Raw genomic sequence first — 18405 nt, 5'->3', positions numbered from 1 at the left:
TATATTGCACCATCTATACTTGAGAGCCAGCCCACATCCGAGCCCTTGACTTTTCACGTGTTATTAGGGAAGATTGAATTCTTTTTCTTCGCATTTATCACCACCGCTGTGTACGTCAAATGAAAGGTACGTGCGGTGGTCAAATACTACTAGTCACATCTATTTCTTGATTGGTCAACCTTCCTCAATCATGAAACAAGGTCTCTTCTCATTGGCCAGCTGCACAGCGGCGCGCTCCAGCCGACCTACAAACTCGACTGTGATTTGCCAAAGCGCGTGTCTGTTTCAAAAAAAACAACAACAACCCACCCATCGGCTGCTTTTGACCGCTGTCTGGCGTGCCTTGCTTACAATGAAGACGTAAGCGTTGTCTGCGGTGGCCCAGCGCAACTTTTATGGTAAGATTTTATTTCTTTGTAAATGCACAGAACCTATCTTGAAGCAAAGAATGGCTCCCTTGCAGGGAGTAAACACATGCAACCCGACCGCTACCGGATACGACTATACTCTGGCAAGAAAAGGCGAGATAAAATTGTTAAAAAATGAAAAACAATTCGTCAAAAAAAAAAAACCACACCCCAAAACAACCCACTTGGCTCGGGTCGAGGTGTCTGGAGTGTCCGATTCCAAACCCGCCAAGCTTGCTCGCGCGAAAAGTTACCATTGGACACGAGCTCCATTCCAGCAAATAGACGGCACTCTCTTTGCTCAGCGGCGTAAAGCACCCCATTGAGAGAATGTGTTAATGCAACTCATTTGCCCATCATATGTCAATAACAACTTGATTATATTAATGGTGACTAAACGTTCGTGTTTGAATTTCAATTTTCACGTTTGCTTGATCCGATGAGTCATCGAAACGAAGTGACGTCACGTTAAAATAATAACCTGGAAAAAAAAAATCCATTTCAACAGGTCAGTTGTTTCAAAATAAGCGTGATGTCCTTTTTACAAGGGGCAGCTTGTGATTTTTCTCTGCACCATTTACAACATACACTCAATGAATCCACTGGACTACAACTAATCTTCTTATGTATGTGCAGATCCAATCGTTTTTGAAATTGTTCAATCTAACTGTTTACGGCATGCAGTTCATCTCCAGTGTTTTGGCCCAGCAGTGACGCTGCCGTGTTGTTTGCAGAGGAGCAAGAGACAGCAAGCCAGGCAGGCAGGCAGGCAGGCAGGCCATGTTGACTCTCCCCTCCGACTCGCGCCCCCACCTGGTTTTCCACATGGATGGGGATGCGATGCCTCCCCATCCTTTCTGTAGTGCACCCCCCCACAGTGAGCCTCCACCACCTCTCCTCCTCCCCCTTTCCTCCATCACTCCCAGGTAGAGTTGCCCCTCACGACTAGCCCTCCCGTCGTTCCGCTTTTGTCAAATGAATGTCATTTAGCCGTCCTTGCAGTACAGTAACGTTGTCCGCTCTGGAATTGTTTTGGGCAGCCCGAGCGATGGCACCACGGGCCACAACGGGAGTGGTCAAATACAAGCGATCCCAGCTCAGGGCGCTCAGGAGGAGGAGCCGGTGGAGACGCCGTCCACGTGCCATCCGTCCAAAAGACACGGCGACAATATGGTGCCGGATGAAATGCCACGCGTGTACACGTCATATGTGAGTGATGATGTCGTTTGTTCATCTCCTGCGTTTGTTCTTTTTAGGTGCAAGTGTCTCAGTCCAAGCGGCCCAGCGTTGAAAACACACTTGAAAATGACAAACACAAGCAAGTATGTCGTCTTGTGTTTCAAACAAAACACAACAGTAGGCCCTTTCAGCCCACATAACTGTCTATCCATTTTCTAGGATGTGTGTGAGTTTACCTCTGCAGCCCGATTCCAAAATACGTAAGTGCAATCAGACGGCGGCCATCTTCTCTCCTCGCCCAACTCTCACATCTTGCCCTTTTTTTGTCTTTTAATCCAGGGAAAAAAAGCCTTCGATGGATAGTTTGGATCTGCCGGAGCGCGCCGCGGTTGCCAACGTCCCCGCCGGCTGGTTGACGGGCCCCCTGTTCCAGTCCTTCAAGTCCAAGGTGGCCAGTTTCACGGAAATTGTCATGAGTCCCGCCAAGCTCTTCAAGGATAAAAACCTATCCGCTCCTAAAGCCCAACCGGAGGAGTCCCTTTACCCGGAGCCTCGGGAAAATGGCCAAGGGGACGAAAATGAGAGCTTGTGTGCCGGAAGCGACCCTCGGCGTCCTCTGAGAGTATTTAGCACGTCGCCTTTGCCGTCGAGCCAGGAGCTCCCGCTCTTAGAGGAGCCTCCGCTTAAGACAGCTGACGTGATGGAGGAGGCAAACGAGAGACCACTCTTGCAATCCTGCAGCGTTCAGATGGAGCGTCTTCACTGCGTCTCTCACCGTGTCGGCTTTCTCCAAAGCGACGGCGCCTGCCATCAAACTAACTCGCTTTCCGTGCCATCCGGAAGGACGGCGAGCGCCCGAGTCCGGGTGGAGAGGAAGAGACTGAAGAGCCAAAAGGATGTCGCCGAAGCCCCGCCGCTCAAACAGAAAATGCCGTCCACACTTTCAGGCGGACAAGAAGTGCTCAAACCTGTCGCCAAGTGCCGCAATGTCAGGCGGAAAGCGCAAGGAGACCAACGCGACCGCCGCCGCGATGGCGGCAAACGCAAGTCGCTGGTCCCGCAGCCGTCCTCTTGCGTCCATCCGCAGGCGGCGGCTAAAAGCAACGGCGCCCTCGGACGCGCTGGCTCCACCAAGAGAGCCAAAAAGGCCACAAAGATGTCCACGGAAGCACTTTACTTTCAAATGACTCCTTTTGAAGGGAATCAGTCACAATGTAGCCAGTTGAACCTCAGCGCCCATGCCAGGTTATGGAACGCCGCTCTTGACCAGGAGAGCCCCGGCGCTCTTGACCAGGAGAGCCCCGGCGCTCTTGACCAGGAGAGCCTCGGCGCTCTTGACCAGGAGAGCCCCGGCGCTCTTGACCAGGAGCGCCCGGGCTCCGGGAGCCCCCGCTTCAGTGGCTTTCAGGCCCACACCGGGACAACCTCGAGCGCTGCGGCGATGAGCGTGTCATCGGGCCGACTGTTGCGCAGCTGCTCGTGCCCGGAGATCCCGTCGCTGTTTACCTCGCTCCCTCGCCAGCCGCCGCTCGCTTTGGTCCCGCCGCCGCGCGTTCCGGACAGTCCGAGGCGCGCCCGCCGCCACACGGTGAGCAGCGTGGAGGTGGAGCGAGAGATCGCCCCGCTGTGCCTACGCAAGGAGGTGTTCCCGTCCCGGCGCTCGTGCGACGGGCAGACCTCGCCGCCCGCCCTCTCGCCCGGCTCCTCGCTGTCGGCTCTGGCTTCCTGCTTCCTGTCCAGCCCGCTGGCCTTCCTGTCGGGGAAAGGCGAGGGAAGAGCGGCGGCGGCGGCGACGGCGGGGCCCGACGCCCCCTCTTCATCCGCTTCTTCACTGATGACAGATTCCTCGTTAGGCGCCCGAGATGCGTGCGCCAGGTAGAAAATGTCAATAATTCCATCTCCTTTTTCTTGGCTTGACGTATTTGAAACGGCAGCGTTCTCAACAGCGCAAGCGGCGGCACAACGCCCAGCGAGGACGACGAGGACACCGGCTCCTCCGGTCACGAGTTTGACGAAGCGGCGGCAGCGCTGAGAGAAGAGAAATCTCTGTCCGACTCTGAGCTGAAGGTAGGCGTCGCCGCCGCCGCCGCCGTCTTGCTCAGGCCAGGCCGCAGCCCGCTGCAGCCCGCTGTGTGGCTCTTGCAGGTGCCGCACAATCACCAGCATCACGGCAAGGTGTCGTCCATTCGCATCCGGAGGGCGCTGCCCAAACCTCCCAACAATCTGACTCCCATGGGCCTCCCCAAAGCCGTCAGGTGGGTACACGCCGTGCCGTGCCGTGCCGTGCCGTGCCGTGCCGTCATCTTATGGGATGAGAGCTGATTTTCATTTTTCCTTTTTTTTGACAGGCTGAAGAAGAAGCAGTTCAGCTTGGAGGAAATTTACACCAACAAGAACTTCAACAAAGTCCCTGAGAGGTGTGCAATTGCTGATGATTTCTTTGCGAATATTCAAGTGGTAAAGAGCGGAATGCGTGTCTTTTGCGCTTCAGCCGACTGGAAACCGTCTTCGAGGTGCCGCTCAGCCGTCGCGACGGCTCCGAGTCTCGCTTTGGCCAGCGCCGCTTGAAGCGCTTCCTCAAGTTCCACGAAGTCGGCGAGGCCCGCAAGCCCAAGAAGATCCCGCCGAGCGGCAAGGCGTCATCCCGCACTAGACGGGGGGGCTACGCCAGGGCCGACCCGTCCCTCCTGCCGCCGCCCGACGCCGACTCGCTTCTGTGCGCCAAACTGAAGCAGCTTGACTTGTGGCTCATTGACGACCAGGCGGATGGCGCCTGTTGACTTTCCCCGACGTTGCTATGGTTACCACAAGATGGCAGCTCTTATTTATTACTCTGGTTGCTTTCTGCGTGCATTCTTGTTTTGGTTGACACGACTTAAAGAGTGTTTCTTTGAAAGCATTTATTACGTCTGTACAAAAAGTGTTCAAGGAAGAATGCAATAACGCCGCTTGTTTTCTTACCGTGGTGGCTAATTTATGAACTTTTCTACAAGCTTTGCTATTAAATATTGTGTGGAGCATTTGTCACGTGTAAATGTTGTGTACTTGCTTTTATACATGTCGATTTTCAAGCGTCTTTGCCATGGGAAATAAATAAATATCATTTTCTAAACGTGTCGCCTGTCAGTTTTTCAGCGTGACCAAGTAGGAGAAAAGCGCCATGAGCACCGGTATCAGGATCAGAATGCAGACCAACGCCACGATGGAGACGATGCCCAGCCTTCTGGCACGGCGCGAAAACCTGGCCGACTCCTCTTGTTCCGGCTCCATCTCGGCCTGAAATGGCATTTTCTTTATATTGCGTTCATTTCTTTTCAAATATTCTCCCAATCGGCGTCTTTACTTTGACCGAGTTGATGAGCGCTTGGATTCCGATGCAGGAGAGCCCGCAGATGATGCTCCAAACGGCCAGCCGCCTGTGATACTTGTCGTCGCAGACGGCGTTCTTCCTCGGCGCCCGCCTTCGGCTTTTCCGGGTGCCCGCCGAGCCCGGCACCGTGTTGAGCGACATCTCCTCGTCCACTTTGACGCAGGTGAGAGGTGAGTCGGACATGTCTGCAGCTAAAGACAAACGTGAGTTATGTGCCGACGGACGCCTAACCCTAACCCTCCTCACCTGTGGTGTAAATGCATGCCACTGACAAGCCTGAGCATGCTTGCAAAGACACATGGCAACTTCTGTTTTGCTTATTGGTTCAACAGCAAAGTCCAAAAGCAAAGTGGCGCAATCGGCCTCACATGCTCGTCGTTTCAAAATAGTCCAAAAAAAAACAACCAACCAACCAAACAAACAAAATGCCTGACAAACCAGTTAATTCCCTTTGACTCATGTTGCCTTCAAGGGAAATGTGAAATCATAACAGAACTAAGATCCATTTGATTTGATTTGTTCCGTGTCTGTCTGCTTGCCTGGCTGGCTGGCTGCCTGAAAATGTCTAGCTATGTACATAATAAGTCAGGTGCTGCCTCAAAGGAAAGGCCGTATGTCAGAAATGCATCCAGTGTCAACACTCTCAAGATTGAAACCAAAATGCTGACAAACCAGTTGCCATGCCTTTCTAGTCTCACGTACATCTACTGACAACAAAGTCAAGTTGAAGGGAGCTGCCGACCGGTCGCTATCAATCTCGTTCGCTTTCATGTGGCGGGTTCATCATTTGTTCTTCACGGTCTCTTTCCCATACACGCAAAACCAACGAGGATTCCGATCAATTCTTACTTTGATAGCCGCTGTGATCGATTCCTCCCGCCATCTGGTCGCGTACGACTCCAGGTTAAGGCCTCCAACTGTCGCTCATGTTGGCAAGAAGTTGGAATGGAAGTTCCAAGAAATTCTTGCGCAAGCAGACTCGAATTGTGTGAAACTGACACACCCATTTACTGTGCAGGATCTCTCCCTCCCTCCCTCCCTCCTTCCTAGTGACACAAACACACACAAACTACATATGTACGTACGTATGACTTGTCCACAGGCTTCCCCTTGGGCCCCGGAAGTCGAAAGAACTCCGACCAAGGTGTGTCACGTCGCTAAATAACAACTCAGAGTGAATCGCATTCCAGTTCACACATCTGTCATTGAGTTTTTCAAGCTATAAGCTATAAGCTGCCGCTTTTTGCTCTTGAAATAAAAGCCCAAAATTGGAGATGAGAATGTTTCAGACCCCCATCACTCAATGGCAGATGTCACAACATCCAGCCACCGTTTGGGTCAAGTACCAACAGCATGTCAGAGGAAAAAAAAAAAAAAAAAAAAAAAAGATTGAAAGTCATAAAAGCAAAGTCAAAGTCAGATATTGATAAACAAATATTTAAGTCTTATATTTTCAAAGTTACCGGAATAACACATACTCACTTTAATGATGGAAAAAAGCTCAGGCTCTAGATAATAATCAGGTGCCATAAAAATAGACATTTTTATTCTTGTCATGTAATTACAAATTTTGAATGTGGTGCTAATATTTCTTTGTAAAAATGTGCAAAAAAAATATTGATGCAAAAGTGAATTTAGTCTTCGTTTTCCCATTTCAGGTGCTCCAGCATAAGTATGATACATCTCTGTTTAATTCAATGTCAACATTTTTCAAAAAGAACGTGTGTGTGTGTGTGTGTGTGTGTGTGTGTGTGCGTGCGTGTGGGGAGGGGCAAAGTATGACAGAGCGCTGTCAAAAAAGGGCTGTACAGCCTTAGTCAGTCCAGAACCTTGAAGTTTGGAACATTCCAGTGTGTGCAAGGAAAACATTGAAAAGACAGAGGAATGGACAATGACGTGAAAAAAGACCGTTTGATGTCAAATTGAACTTTTTCGAATAACCCCGCAAAATTTCAACGTAAACTCCCTTATTTACAATTCCCCCCCCCCACATACAAATTCCCTTTTTGTATGTTGTTTGTATGAATGTTTCAAGAATTTTGCTTTTATTCTTCAAACCGTACAACTGTTCAACTTAAGCAGAATTTTAAACTGATGTGAAATTGGGATTTTTTTTCCCCCCTCCCTCCCTCCCTCCCTCCCTCCCTCCCTCCCTCCCTCCCTCCCTCCCTCTTCTAAAATGCCAACTTCATCTTTCAAAATGTTAACATGAACTCCTAAGTACAACTTTCTGGATGTCATTCCGTTTTTTTTTTCTCCCTTTGCTTGGAATTGCTAAGGAAGCTGAGGCACGAGTCCAACAAGAGTCCAGACCCCGGCCGCCCCGCGGATGGAGGTTCACCTTCTAGCTCGGGGGGCTCCCCGGCAGGACGGGATCCGAGACGCGCCTCTGGATCTCCGGCGCTTGTGACGAGCCCTCCAGGTGCTCAGGGAGGGACGGGAAGCGCTGGCCGCTGCCCAGCGTCCCCGGGGCCTCAGGCGTCAGGGGCGTGGTGTGGTCTGAGGCCGCCGTCACGTCCTTGGACTTGCTTTCAGACTCTGGACTCTACGGCGGTGAGCAGGGCATGTTAGACATGCTGGGAATTCAGTGCACGTACAGTACACTACCTGTAGCAGCAGGGCGGCGCTGTCCATCACGGGAGGGACGGTGCAGAGGCTGGGCGGTGGCACGGCGCCGTACAGGGCGGCGGCGGGGGGCAAGGGGCTGGGTGATACGGCGCTGTAGGCGGGCGGCACCGGCGCCATCTGACGCTGAAGGAGCTGCAAGATGACGGTGATGTCCGCCGTCATTCGGCTCTCCAGCCTGTGACAGCAACAACACAGAGGTGAAGCATTGTCAATTCAACTTCCATGGAATCAAAGTATTTGGGGAAACAAAAAAAGAAACTAGTCTCCCCAGATACGAGGGCAGTCCACCAGATGCCGCTGTTGCGCCAAATCGTTCATACACAATGACATTATTAGATGACGTCCGTGACTTAGCACTGTCATTTGATGTTTTGAGAACATTCATTTCCCAGCCCTGGTCACAGGATTTCAACAAAGGATTTCAACAAGACACTTGTGATTCATTGAGGAAAACCATCGGGGGTATAGCTCAGTGGTAGAGCATTTGACTGCAGATCAAGAGGTCCCCGGTTCAAATCCGGGTGCCCCCTACAAATCCATTTTCTTACAAATAGCGTGCTAATTATTGTCATACCAATATTATTTTTGGGAGGAAAACGTGAAAGTCATGTCCCACCGGTTTAACTGAGACTGCAACACTTCCAGTCTTGACCCGAGCTCGCTGGGCCGGTCATCAGAACAGGAGACAGGCTGGAAGCCAGTGGTCCTGGCCGCCGCCGCCGCCGCCGACGAGCGTCTCCGGGCCTCGGAGTAGCGGCTGGCCCGGCGCTCCGGCCAGTAGCCGTAAAGTCCCGACACGCTGACCGGAACAGCGGCTGTGAATTGCGAGGACACAATCGGAAATGTTCCTATTCAGAGCTGAAATCCTATTTTACCTGAGTAGGGTGGCCCGGCAAGATCTACGGGCTTGGCTAACCCAGGGGCGGCTCTGCTGTGGGGCAAGAGGTTGATGACGGCCGAGGGGTAGTCTCTGGCGTCCCCTGCAGGCGGCGGGGGGTACAGCTCCCCCTTGCCGCTAGGCCTCATATGCTTCATCTCCTCGTCGCTGGACTGGCTTGAAAATGTTTCGCTGCTGCATTGTTCGTCCCACCGTGGCGTTGCTATTCTGTGATGGTTGCCCATGGGACACGCCTGCTCGGGGTAGGTCTTCTCCCGGTCCGTCCCATCTGGAGAAGGATTTTTGTTTTCTTTTTTTTTACTTAATGCCATTCGCTCAGACTGCTCACCTGGTCTGTTGCGGCGTCGCCGGGAGCCTCTGTGGTGCCTGCCGCTGCGGCGGTAGCCACATTCAGAATCCTTGCTTGGGGTTGGCAGGTTGATTCGATCTGCCTGATACAAAGCGGCGTCAGCAGCGGACAAATACAAGCTTGGAGCAGAGTTAGTCCAACTATTCATCGGCCCAGATGATTCCCTCCAATCTGGTGGCGCTCACATCTCTCAGGTTGAAGGTGATCTCCAGGTTGTGCCAGAAAGTGTCTGCAAAGTCGGGGTACATGTCCAGAACTTCCATGAGGTCATCCCTCTGGATCTTGTGAAGGTCACAGTACGTCAGGGCCCGCACGTCGGCGCTGGACTTGCCGGGCCTGCCGTACATGCTGACGGACTCGCCGAAGATGTCGTTCTTTCCTGGTAACGGAGTGCGGGGAATGTTCAAGTGAAAAAGCCCAGCGCTATTGGTGCTGGATCAATGGTGCTGCGGAATGGAAGAATTCAATGGAGCTGTGCCCAAACACCCCTGGCGAGGTGAGGCCAGGCCAGGCCAGGCCAGGCCAGGCCAGGCCAGGCCAGGCCAGGCCAGGCCAGGCCAGGCAACACACACTCACCCAGAATGGCCACCACCATGTCATCGCGCAAGATCTCAATGGAGCCGCTGGAGATGAAATAAAGGGCGGTGAGAATGTCACCGCTGTGCACCAGGGTGTCGCCGGGCGGCGCGTGGGTGGTCTTGAAGCGGATGGCCAGGGCGCGCAGGCAACCTTTGTTGGCGCCTCGGAAGGCTTTGCACTGCTGCATCAGCGTGCGGTTGAGGTGCAGGCAGATGTCCGCCTGCAGGCACTCGGGGAAGCCCTTCAACACCTGCGGGGAAACCATCAAAACCTCTCCAAATTGAACCAAATTGCCAACGAGCACCCTCACAGCGTTCATGTCGATGCCGTTGGTGTAGGACCAGGCGTGCTGGAAATACTCCTCCAGACGCTGGCGCAAGCCGCCGGGGATCTGATGGAAGCGGATGAACTCTTTGACCCGCAGCATCTGCGTGTGGTAGCGCGCCGTGCCCGAGTACAGCCTCTGGATGATGGCCGACACGTTGCCGAAGATGCTGGCGTACATCAGAGCTGCGGAAAACACCCGCCGAAGCTTACCACTAAAAGAGCCGCCGAGAGGCACGCGCGCACGCACTCACATCCGATGAGCATGACGCAGATGGAGAAGATCTTTTCGGGGTTGGTGTTGGGCGAGACGTTTCCGAAGCCCACGCTGGTCAGGCTGCTGAAGGTGAAGTAGAGCGCCGTGACGTACTTGTCCTTGATGGACGGCCCCGAGGCCGCGTCGCTGTCGTTGTAGCGCTTGCCGATCTGCTCGGCCAGGTTGTCCAGCCAGCCGATCTTCATGACGCCCACGCGGAGCGAGCCGGTGCGCTCCACGTTGCCGATGGCGTACCAGATGCACGCCAGCCAGTGGGCGATCAGGGCAAAGGTGCACATGAGCAGGAAGAGCACGGCGGCGCCGTATTCAGAGTAGCGGTCCAGCTTGCGGGCCACCCGCACCAGACGCAGCAGGCGGGCCGTCTTCAGCAAGCCGATCAGCGTGGTGGTCTGCGGCTGGGGGCCGCCGCACGCGCTCAAATCAATCATCTGCGCCTTTTCGCCGCGCCTTTTCTTTTCCATCCATACCTCCTCCGAGCCGGAGCGGAAGATGAGCAGGTCAAAGGGGATGGCGGCCACGATGTCGATGAGGAACCATCCCTTGAAGTAGTGCTGGGCGATGCGGCCCGGGTGGCTGACCACTTCGTCGTTGCGGTTCACGTAGGTGGTCCGGAAGTTGATGAGGATGTCCACGATGAACATGACGTCCACCGCCAGGTCCACCACGTTGAGAGGGTTGCACGTGTAGCCGCACGTCCGCCGCCGGTCCTCCTCCACCTCGTTGAGGAGGAAGGCGGCCGAGTAAGGCGTGAAGATGGCCGTGTAGATGACCAGCAGCAGGATGAGCCAGTCCCACATGGCCTTGAAGGGGCTGTAGTGCAGGATGGTCCAGCGGTGGACGCGCGGCGCCTGCAGCTTGTACTCGGGAAGCACGTCGGCGCCGAGCGACAGCACCTGTTCAAATGAAACATTGAGTCCCTTTTAGGTTGTCGTAAAAACCCAAAAAAACCTTTGCAAGACAGCATCCGTCGGCGACCGCTCCGACACACGTGACCGGTGAATTCGCGAGAAGGGTATCGATGTTCTGTTTCCGCTGGCCGAGGTCCGAGCTGAAAAGAAACACCTTTAGAAAAAGAAAAAAGAGCTTGACAATAGTTGGGAACCGCCGTCAATGTGGTTAAGCTCACGGGCCCGCGTGACCTGCTGTCGAAGGGCCACATGCTAACGAGAGTGTAAACACAAGGTTCAGTCATCCAACAAGTTATCGATGCGCTCTATTTTGGAACGAGCGCCACAAGTCCCCCGTCGCATGCCAGCCAGCCGATGGCCGGCCAGCCAGCCAGCCGGCCAGCCGGCCAGCCAGCCGGCCGGCCATCGGCTGGCAGCGCTCGCTGCGTGCCTGAAAGCCTCAACTTGACACGGCTCGCCAGAAGGACAATTTGGGAATTTAAGGAAACTGATTTCAAAAAACAAAACAAATTCAGCAAGCCAAACAGCAATTTCAACAAGTCAACTGAGGGCAACAATGTCACAAAAGTCACGCTAAGATGAAAAAGTCATAAAGGTCAAGTTTTGCAAGAGGCCCTGCGACAACAAAGCCAAAATGACGATCGGGGCAAAGCCCCACCCAAAAAAGAAGGCGCTGTCCTGCCTTCCTGCGCCCACCTGTCCGCTCAAGAGGAGCATCTGAAGAGCACTTCAGCAGCAGATAAATGAGCTGCATGCGTATTTATAAATCAGAATCAAAGTACTCACAGGCTGGAGTTTCTGCTTGAAGCTCATGTTGAAGTGCACTTCATGCTAACCAGAAGGACAGAGAGAGAGAGAGAGAGAGAGAGAGAGAGAGAGCGAGAGAGCTCGAGCTCTGTTCATCCATCTACATCTCTCCCTCAACTACATTCCTCCCCCTTTGCTTTCTCTCTGTAGCTCTGGATTAGGCCCAACCCAAAAATGGTGACATGATGACATCATAAGTACAATAGAGGCGGCTGAGAAACGCTAGGTGTCCAAAGTTCAGCAACAAAGTACAACTAAGACAAGTCAACTGGCTCCAAAGAAACCAAAATGGCAGCAAAGCCAAAAAAGAATCATTTGGTAAACTAGGTGCAAAACTACGAGTCAACGTCACGCAGCCAAAGAGCATCATTGAAATTCGGATTTAGGACTGACAGTGCTGAAGGCAAATTATTGGCACTTAGAAATAAAAGTCCGAACATTTGTTCTGTGGAAGCCAGGGGGTGCCACGCACGCAGGCACGCAGGCAGGCACGCAGGCAGGCAGGCACGCAGGCACACTCACCCAGGCTTTCCTGTTCAATCACGCTATGCACACCAATCCATAGCGGCGTGGATCAATGGCAACCTTCATTTCTCTTTTGCAAGGAGCCAATCGAAACTCAATTAAACAGCCGGCAATACTTATGGCGTGACGTAACAATAACCAACTATTCTCACTCTTGGTGTTTGGCCACTGTGTTCTGAGTGTTCTGAGCCTGCAAGGAACGCTGTCCTCCACGTCCATTAAGCCAAAAGGCCAAGGTCACCAGCCGGACAGACAGCCAGACAATGTTGCTCGATGGGCACACAGACTGGCAGGCTAGACTGACTTTTGCCAAAGTCAACGTATCCAAATGGGCAAGTAAACAAGGGGCGGCCTGGGTAAATTGAACAGGTTTTTCCACCCATCCAAGAAATATACACGGCACGGCACGGCATGGCATGGCTGCTTTGCTTTGTGGTGTCACAGTGCCTTTGACATTGTCGTGCTGCGGACGGAGGCCACACAGTGCGCGCCCCAGGTGAGATGATTTCTTGCCATCTCGCGCCCCCGCCGACAAGACATTTATAGACATACAAGTGTGCCAGTGTCATGACAGGAAAAAGGAAGCCAGGGTTCTCACAGTAGGTAGCGGAGGAGCAGAAAAAAGACATTTCACCTCCAGCTGAAAGATAAATGATAGATAGTGAGAACTTCTGCCAAGGCTTGAACATTTGAAAGTAGGGCAGCTCAAATCTTGTTCAATGCTGAATCTGGATTACAATTTGGTCCTGACATGACACAAAAGCACATTTCTTTCTGATCTCACCTGCGTCACCTGCGTCACCTTTTCCGTCACATTCTGCGTTCTGACTTTGCTGGGCGCAATGATCTCGATTTCGCCGGGGGACGGCGGTCGGACGCGCTCCGAGCCGAAGGCGAGCGTCACCTGCGGGATGCGCCCGATGGCCCGGTGCCTCATTAGATCCGAGTCCGAGGTGGCAACGCTCGGCCTCAGATCTGCGCAAAAGCAGAAGGTGTTGTTATTGTTTGTTTTCTTTCTTCTCTCTTCACCAAAGCAGAAATGTATTTCTGGCAGTTCTTTTCCTAAACGAGCTCTTTCTTCTAAGACTCACTGCCGTCGGTCCGGACTTCTCCGGGCCGAGCGCTCCTCTCCGCTTTGGTGCCGTCCATGTCGTCCAGAGACGAGGCTCGTGGCAGGCTGCGGACGCTTTGGCGCGAGCCGCTTCGAGATAAGGTCCCCCTGGCTGGGTCCGAGCGCTCCGTCAGCAGGGAACGGCGCTTTGCGGAGGGAGGATCCAGGTCTTGCTCTATCAGGGCCTCGGTCTCGGACTGCACGCAGCTCTCCTTAGATGGTATGCGCAAATCCTTCAGGGGCACTTCCTCGCTGTTGGGCTGCTTCACAAGAAATTCATGCCAATATTATATTTTATACACATTATTTATACACACACACACACACACAATAAATGTGATGGCGTTACAGCTGAATCTATTGAAGAAAAAAAAAGTTGGAGGGAGCGCGAGGCAGCAAGATAAAGGAATGCGTACTCGTGTGCGCGCGTGTGTGTGCGCAAGTGTGTCCGATGTGACGGAGTGTGTTTCCGGATTGGTGGCTCATGGATCCTGTCAGGAAGTGCCATCCCTCAAGAAAACACAGCAGAAACGTCCAAACACCAGCAAGCGGCTCAATTGTTTTTCATTCATCTCCTTGATGGCTTTTTCCCCTTTCAACAATTCCCTGCAGCACTTTTTTATTTGGAACACATTGTCCTACCTGCAAGTAGTCCACCACGACACCTTCAAACTGATCTTTGGAGAGAGAGCGCCCCCGCATGGAGCGTAACACCGGCAGGCGCATTTTCAACCTGCGATTCTGACCTGAAAGACACCAAAAAAAAAAAAAATGGGCTGGAAAGCAATCAAAGAAAGAGAAAAGTAAAAAGAAAGTCATGACAAAAAGGACAAGAAAGCGGCTGGAATGTCCTCACAGTAAAGCCAGCCTTGACTGACTCGCTGCCTGAATGCCGACTTCTTGAGCGTCGGGTCCACGAGTTCCTGGAAGTCCAGGATGAACATGATGACATCGCCTTCCTCGTTCTTCACTGGAACGATGTCCACCGTGCACGGCCGGCATGTGCCTGTTGTGTAGAAGGTTTTGACTCAATTTAGCACACAGCATGTAGCACAAAGGGGACGTGTCATTGAACCTAGAAACCGATTCCAAAAATAGCCAAGCTATCTTTGCGAGAAGATGGATTGGTTTGACTTGACGTACCTTCCTTGGCGTAGTAGAGGATTTCCACCTTGCGCTCCTCCGATCCGAGCAGGGCCTGAGCCAGCTGGGCCAGGGCGCTCTTCATGGTGCCGGGCCCCACCAGGAACTGGCAGGTGCACGGCTGCTGCATGATCTCAGCCCGCGTGAAGCCAAACATCTGACAGAAGGCCTCGTTGCAGAAGATGATTCCGCAGTTCTTTGTCTGCGCGTTGGCGATCACAAACCTGCGATCTGGAAGGAGCGCCGTAGCATTAGCCACCAAACATGTTTTGCTACATTTCAGGTTTTTGCTAAAGCAGGCTAGGCTAGGTGTCCAAAAAGCTACTAGACATGAGAGATTTGACAACATCTTGTCTGAGGAGACCAACATTTCCAACTCCATTCGAATATCCAGCAAAGAGGATGAATATTTGAATCGGAATTTGTAAACCCTACGTCGACTCTATCGATCAAGATGTTGACTCCGTGTGTCAATTGACAGCAGCTATTAATACACTGGAGAAGCCCGCTGAGTGGAACTAATGAAGTGGAGCTTTCCAGGCCGCTTCACATCAGCATCACAATGACTCCCGAGAGGAGCAGCTGGACACCTCCGTGTACTCTTTCAGCACTTTATTGGTAGAAAGTGGAGAAGATTGGGTAGCCAGTAGCCAGTAGCCAGCCACCTTTCCCGCTTTGGGAGGAAAGTACTGTGTCCCCAGCAGGCCGGCCAGCCAGCCAGCCAGCCAGCGAGCGTGCTGCTTAGCAACGGCTAAGTGGCAATGAGGGCTTTCAAAGTGGCAATATGTGGAGCAGAGGAAGGCGCAAGGCTAGCCACGGTGGCTGACATCCAATACAAAGGCAACAAGCTTCCGTCATTCCAATTTCTACAACTCATTTCATCGTTTTGCTGTCTTTTTCTTTCACAATTGAACATTTGAAAACAGCGACACAGATCTTTGACTCCCAAAGTTCGAGGCATTTCAGAAACATGCTCTCAGTCAGTCTCCTGACCCAACCAAAGAACAAAACGGGAGAGCTCTCACTTTTCTCAGCCGTGACATGATGCATTGCTTTTGAGATGTTTGACTTTCCCTTCTTTGTTTCAAATAAGTCATCCAAAGTGTCACATTGAAGAAGAAATACGCCTGCACGTGCCGTCAAAATAAGGTTCACGCGTCCAGAGACTTACTTTGCTCGTCAAATTTCCTGATGATGGTATCGAGGTAAGTGTTCTGGAGGGCGACGTGACCGCGTCTCACCGGCATCTTGACAGCGACGATGATGACGACGACACGTCAACTAAATGGGCACCATTTGACAAGTGACAAATTTGCAAAGGGATGCTGATGCTGCCCGAGCCAGCCTGCGGGAAGAGAATGGAGAAAATCAAGACTGGTTGCCAGGGCGACGAGGGATGCTGGATGCCACACGCCAGACAAAAAGAAAAATTAGGAAAAGTAGAACAAAGTCCAGATCATTTCAGATATTAGAGCTGCAGTTGAAAAAAAAAAAAAAAAAACGACACTCGGGAAGTTGTCCCTTTTTTTTTAAACCAGGACGAGGTTCTCCATCAAGTTTGCGTGCTAAGAAAGAAGAAGCTCATGCCGCTCAAACATCGGGTCCATCTACTCTATGCTGCTTTCCACCGTCCCCCTCGGGTTCTCGCAAACCACCGACGTCAAGTCGGCAAGGACGCAGGGGAGTGGAAATAGCCAGCAGTCGGACTTTCAAAATAAGAGTTTGTCAAATTTCAGGCCCAAAATGTGGCGTGAGAAATGAATAGAATTTAGAACAAAGAGGTCATCGACTTCCACGGGGAGTCAATAAAATGGCATTTTTTCAATAAAATGTCAAATTCCCCAAAAATCAATACTTTTATTCTAATTCACTGACATACCAACAACTTTTTTTTCAAGTCAATACAAACATGAACAGAGCAAGTTAAAGTTGGGGGAATACAAAATCAAGAAGATTTTTCGGAAGGAAATGAAATTCAGTTTTCAGCAATATGAAGCTAGCTGAACTCAAAGTGTCATGTCCGTGTGTGTGGTTGGCAGCGCGGCTTGACAGCGAGCGGTCTTGTCAGTGACAGAGTGCAGACCCTCATCATCACAGCTCTGAAAATAGCAGCATCGCCACGATAAGCCGCCATTGTGTGAGCACAACACAATTCAACTTTTTCACAGCCACACTCACTCAGACGCTCTTTGAAAGCTTGAAGGGCAACCTTAAGCTGAAAACATTAGCTTACGTCAAGTTGTCTTGTTTTACGACAGAAAGATGATCCGACTCAGCTGACTGCGTGACACGTCCTCATGTCTAGGCCTCAAATAAAAAAAAATCCTACCTGTCTGTCCGTGTCCTTCTGGGAATGTTGTGTTGGCAACACGGTCATCACTCGTCGCCTACTTTCTTGCGAGACCTGATGGGAAGCAAAAGGTTTGGATGGACCTGGCTGGACTTGTTATCAGGCTGGAATTCCTTCCTTCAGCATCATCACCACCCTGAGAGCCTTCATTGCTGCGATAACAACTGGACACACCACATGCTACTGTGCCCCAAACGGTGCCATCAAGAATGTTTTTTAGCTAGTTTCAAGCGGCAACCCATCTCATTTTCCCTTCCTTTCCTTTCTCAAATAGCATCCTTGTTTCCTCCTCTGACATTTGACCCATTATCCCGACGCAGAATGAATTCCCTTCAGATTTGTCATGATATTTCCGATGACTGTTTACTATTGACATTGGTTGCGCCGTGACGCGGTTTGATCCAGAAATAGAAAAACACGACCAAAAACAACAACAACGGCGTTACGTCACAGCAGATTGTAATGTCACGATGAGCCGCGGCGGCACAGGAATAATCATCCAAGTGGCAGGAAAAACGCCTCCTCGGTATTCACACGGGAGGCCGATTGGGAGAGTCGGGGGTCTTCACATGAAGTGTCAAATAAAGCAGCGTAACCATGGCAACAGCTACAGACAGAGCAGACCTCTCATTAGCGGTCGTCTACCAGCGTTCCCCTTTCTTTTTCTATCTGTCAAAAAGACAGCACCTCCATACATTTATCCAAGCACGCACACAACGGACACTGCATTAGGAACACGCAGCACCATCTTACGACTTCCAAAATAATACAGTTGTTTTATTACTCGTTTCAATAGGCGAGTGCATGAAAGCACTTTTTCAGGCACACTTTTTCATCATGCACACTAATGAGAGTTCAAACTTCAAGACTGTCTCCTAATCCAAGTGAACGCTGCAGCTCGAGTTCATGTCTTTAACAATCAATCAAACGAAACACATCGAGCTGTTTTCCAAATCTATTTCTTTTATTCTAGAAGACACTTTGTGTCTTTGTAGAGAAAGACATGAAAGGAATTCAACTCTGCTTTATGTCAAATACATTTTGACCTTGCACGGCAAGTCTCGTCACGATAATGTCGATAAATACGTCAACGTCATATAGAAATGACTTAACTAGCTCATGTTCATCTGTCCCCCCCAAAAGCATTTAGCAAAACATTAGGTACACCTGCTAATGACTCAAACTTTGATCCAAAATCAAATGCTAATATTGCTTCCTCAACGCAACTTCATTTAAATTGCACTTTAAAATAACCATTTTGTGTTATTATTGTGGTTATCGATAGCTTACAAACACAATCGATAGGGTGCAGGTGTACCTAATGTTGCAGCCGCCGCATGGCCACGGTGAATGAACATAGTCGTCATTTGGCTCATTCATCAAACATCTCGCGTGCTCTTGAAGTACATATATCTGAAAAGCAAGAATAGAAATGCAAATTTAAATGTTCATTTTTCACAATGTCATTAGATTGCCGTTAACAGGCAGAGTCGAAATTTTGTCTGTCTCCGAACAGAACCCGGCCAGCCAGATTTTTTTCCCACCTGCAT

The 18405-nt window shown here is 51.3% G+C and overlaps 3 protein-coding genes and 1 non-coding gene across 11 annotated transcripts; 2 read left to right on the top strand and 2 right to left on the bottom strand.

Annotated features, from left to right (window-relative positions):
• Positions 1–248: 248 nt before the first annotated feature.
• prr14 (proline rich 14) lies at positions 249–4698 on the top strand. 4 transcript variants are annotated; one of them, XM_085933073.1, is made up of 10 exons: positions 249–398; positions 1142–1333; positions 1448–1580; positions 1664–1729; positions 1806–1846; positions 1926–3461; positions 3533–3653; positions 3732–3841; positions 3935–4003; positions 4078–4698. In XM_085933073.1, exons 2-10 carry the CDS (start codon positions 1188–1190, stop codon positions 4364–4366), a joined length of 2511 nt encoding a protein of 836 aa, XP_085789199.1. In that variant the 5' UTR covers positions 249–398; positions 1142–1187; the 3' UTR covers positions 4367–4698. The 4 variants fall into 4 exon arrangements, with proteins under 4 accessions (XP_085789199.1, XP_085789196.1, XP_085789197.1 ...); XM_085933070.1 differs by having other exon boundaries at positions 3521–3653; XM_085933071.1 differs by having other exon boundaries at positions 265–398; positions 1119–1333; positions 3521–3653.
• Positions 4466–5953, bottom strand: LOC147043742 (transmembrane protein 265-like). Of its 3 annotated transcripts, none has more exons than XM_085933083.1 (3): positions 5806–5953; positions 4930–5108; positions 4466–4862 (listed from the first exon to the last, which is right to left on the bottom strand). In XM_085933083.1, the coding sequence occupies exons 1-3, from the start codon at positions 5837–5839 to the stop codon at positions 4710–4712; spliced, it is 366 nt and encodes a 121-aa protein (XP_085789209.1). In that variant the 5' UTR covers positions 5840–5953; the 3' UTR covers positions 4466–4709. The 3 variants fall into 3 exon arrangements, with proteins under 3 accessions (XP_085789209.1, XP_085789208.1, XP_085789210.1); XM_085933082.1 differs by having other exon boundaries at positions 4467–4862; positions 4930–5147; positions 5806–5951; XM_085933084.1 differs by lacking the exon at positions 5806–5953 and adding an exon at positions 5203–5788 and having other exon boundaries at positions 4467–4862; positions 4930–5147.
• Positions 5954–7129: 1176 nt separating this feature from the next.
• Positions 7130–18282, bottom strand: kcnh6a (potassium voltage-gated channel, subfamily H (eag-related), member 6a). Of its 3 annotated transcripts, none has more exons than XM_085933068.1 (17): positions 16835–18282; positions 15677–15850; positions 14506–14736; positions 14219–14368; positions 14005–14108; positions 13343–13625; positions 13036–13226; positions 10479–10904; positions 9989–10406; positions 9721–9920; positions 9408–9660; positions 9017–9210; positions 8811–8913; positions 8460–8750; positions 8201–8399; positions 7561–7759; positions 7130–7501 (listed from the first exon to the last, which is right to left on the bottom strand). In XM_085933068.1, the coding sequence occupies exons 2-17, from the start codon at positions 15750–15752 to the stop codon at positions 7301–7303; spliced, it is 3519 nt and encodes a 1172-aa protein (XP_085789194.1). In that variant the 5' UTR covers positions 15753–15850; positions 16835–18282; the 3' UTR covers positions 7130–7300. The 3 variants fall into 3 exon arrangements, with proteins under 3 accessions (XP_085789194.1, XP_085789195.1, XP_085789193.1); XM_085933069.1 differs by having other exon boundaries at positions 7564–7759; XM_085933067.1 differs by having other exon boundaries at positions 9408–9920.
• Positions 8043–8114, top strand: trnac-gca (transfer RNA cysteine (anticodon GCA)). Its single transcript has one exon. It is a non-coding gene; the product is annotated as a tRNA-Cys (tRNA).
• Positions 18283–18405: the final 123 nt, after the last annotated feature.

This window comes from Syngnathus leptorhynchus, chromosome 16, assembly GCF_054491065.1.
Source record: "Syngnathus leptorhynchus isolate UIUO chromosome 16, UIUO_Slep, whole genome shotgun sequence".
Taxonomy (NCBI): Eukaryota; Metazoa; Chordata; class Actinopteri; order Syngnathiformes; family Syngnathidae; genus Syngnathus; species Syngnathus leptorhynchus.
The sequence above is the reverse complement of the archived record's forward strand: the minus strand, read 5'-3'. Positions and strand labels throughout refer to the sequence as shown.

Excerpts from the sequence above, each read along its gene's own strand:
- prr14 (XM_085933070.1), top strand. The coding sequence starts at position 1,188 with ATGTTGACTCTCCCCTCCGACTCGCGCCCCCACCTGGTTTTCCACATG. Across the intron at positions 1,334-1,447 it reads CTTTCCTCCATCACTCCCAG|CCCGAGCGATGGCACCACGG; the intron begins GTAGAGTTGCCC and ends TGTTTTGGGCAG. Across the intron at positions 1,847-1,925 it reads GCAGCCCGATTCCAAAATAC|GGAAAAAAAGCCTTCGATGG; the intron begins GTAAGTGCAATC and ends CTTTTAATCCAG.
- LOC147043742 (XM_085933082.1), bottom strand. The coding sequence starts at position 5,839 with ATGGCGGGAGGAATCGATCACAGCGGCTATCAAA. Across the intron at positions 5,148-5,805 it reads CGATCACAGCGGCTATCAAA|CTGCAGACATGTCCGACTCA; the intron begins GTAAGAATTGAT and ends GTTTGTCTTTAG. Across the intron at positions 4,863-4,929 it reads CGCTCATCAACTCGGTCAAA|GCCGAGATGGAGCCGGAACA; the intron begins GTAAAGACGCCG and ends ATGCCATTTCAG.
- kcnh6a (XM_085933067.1), bottom strand. The coding sequence starts at position 15,752 with ATGCCGGTGAGACGCGGTCACGTCGCCCTCCAGAACACTTACCTCGAT. Across the intron at positions 10,905-13,035 it reads AGGTGACGCAGGTGACGCAG|GTGCTGTCGCTCGGCGCCGA; the intron begins GTGAGATCAGAA and ends TCATTTGAACAG. Across the intron at positions 8,751-8,810 it reads GCGACGCCGCAACAGACCAG|ATGGGACGGACCGGGAGAAG; the intron begins GTGAGCAGTCTG and ends ATCCTTCTCCAG.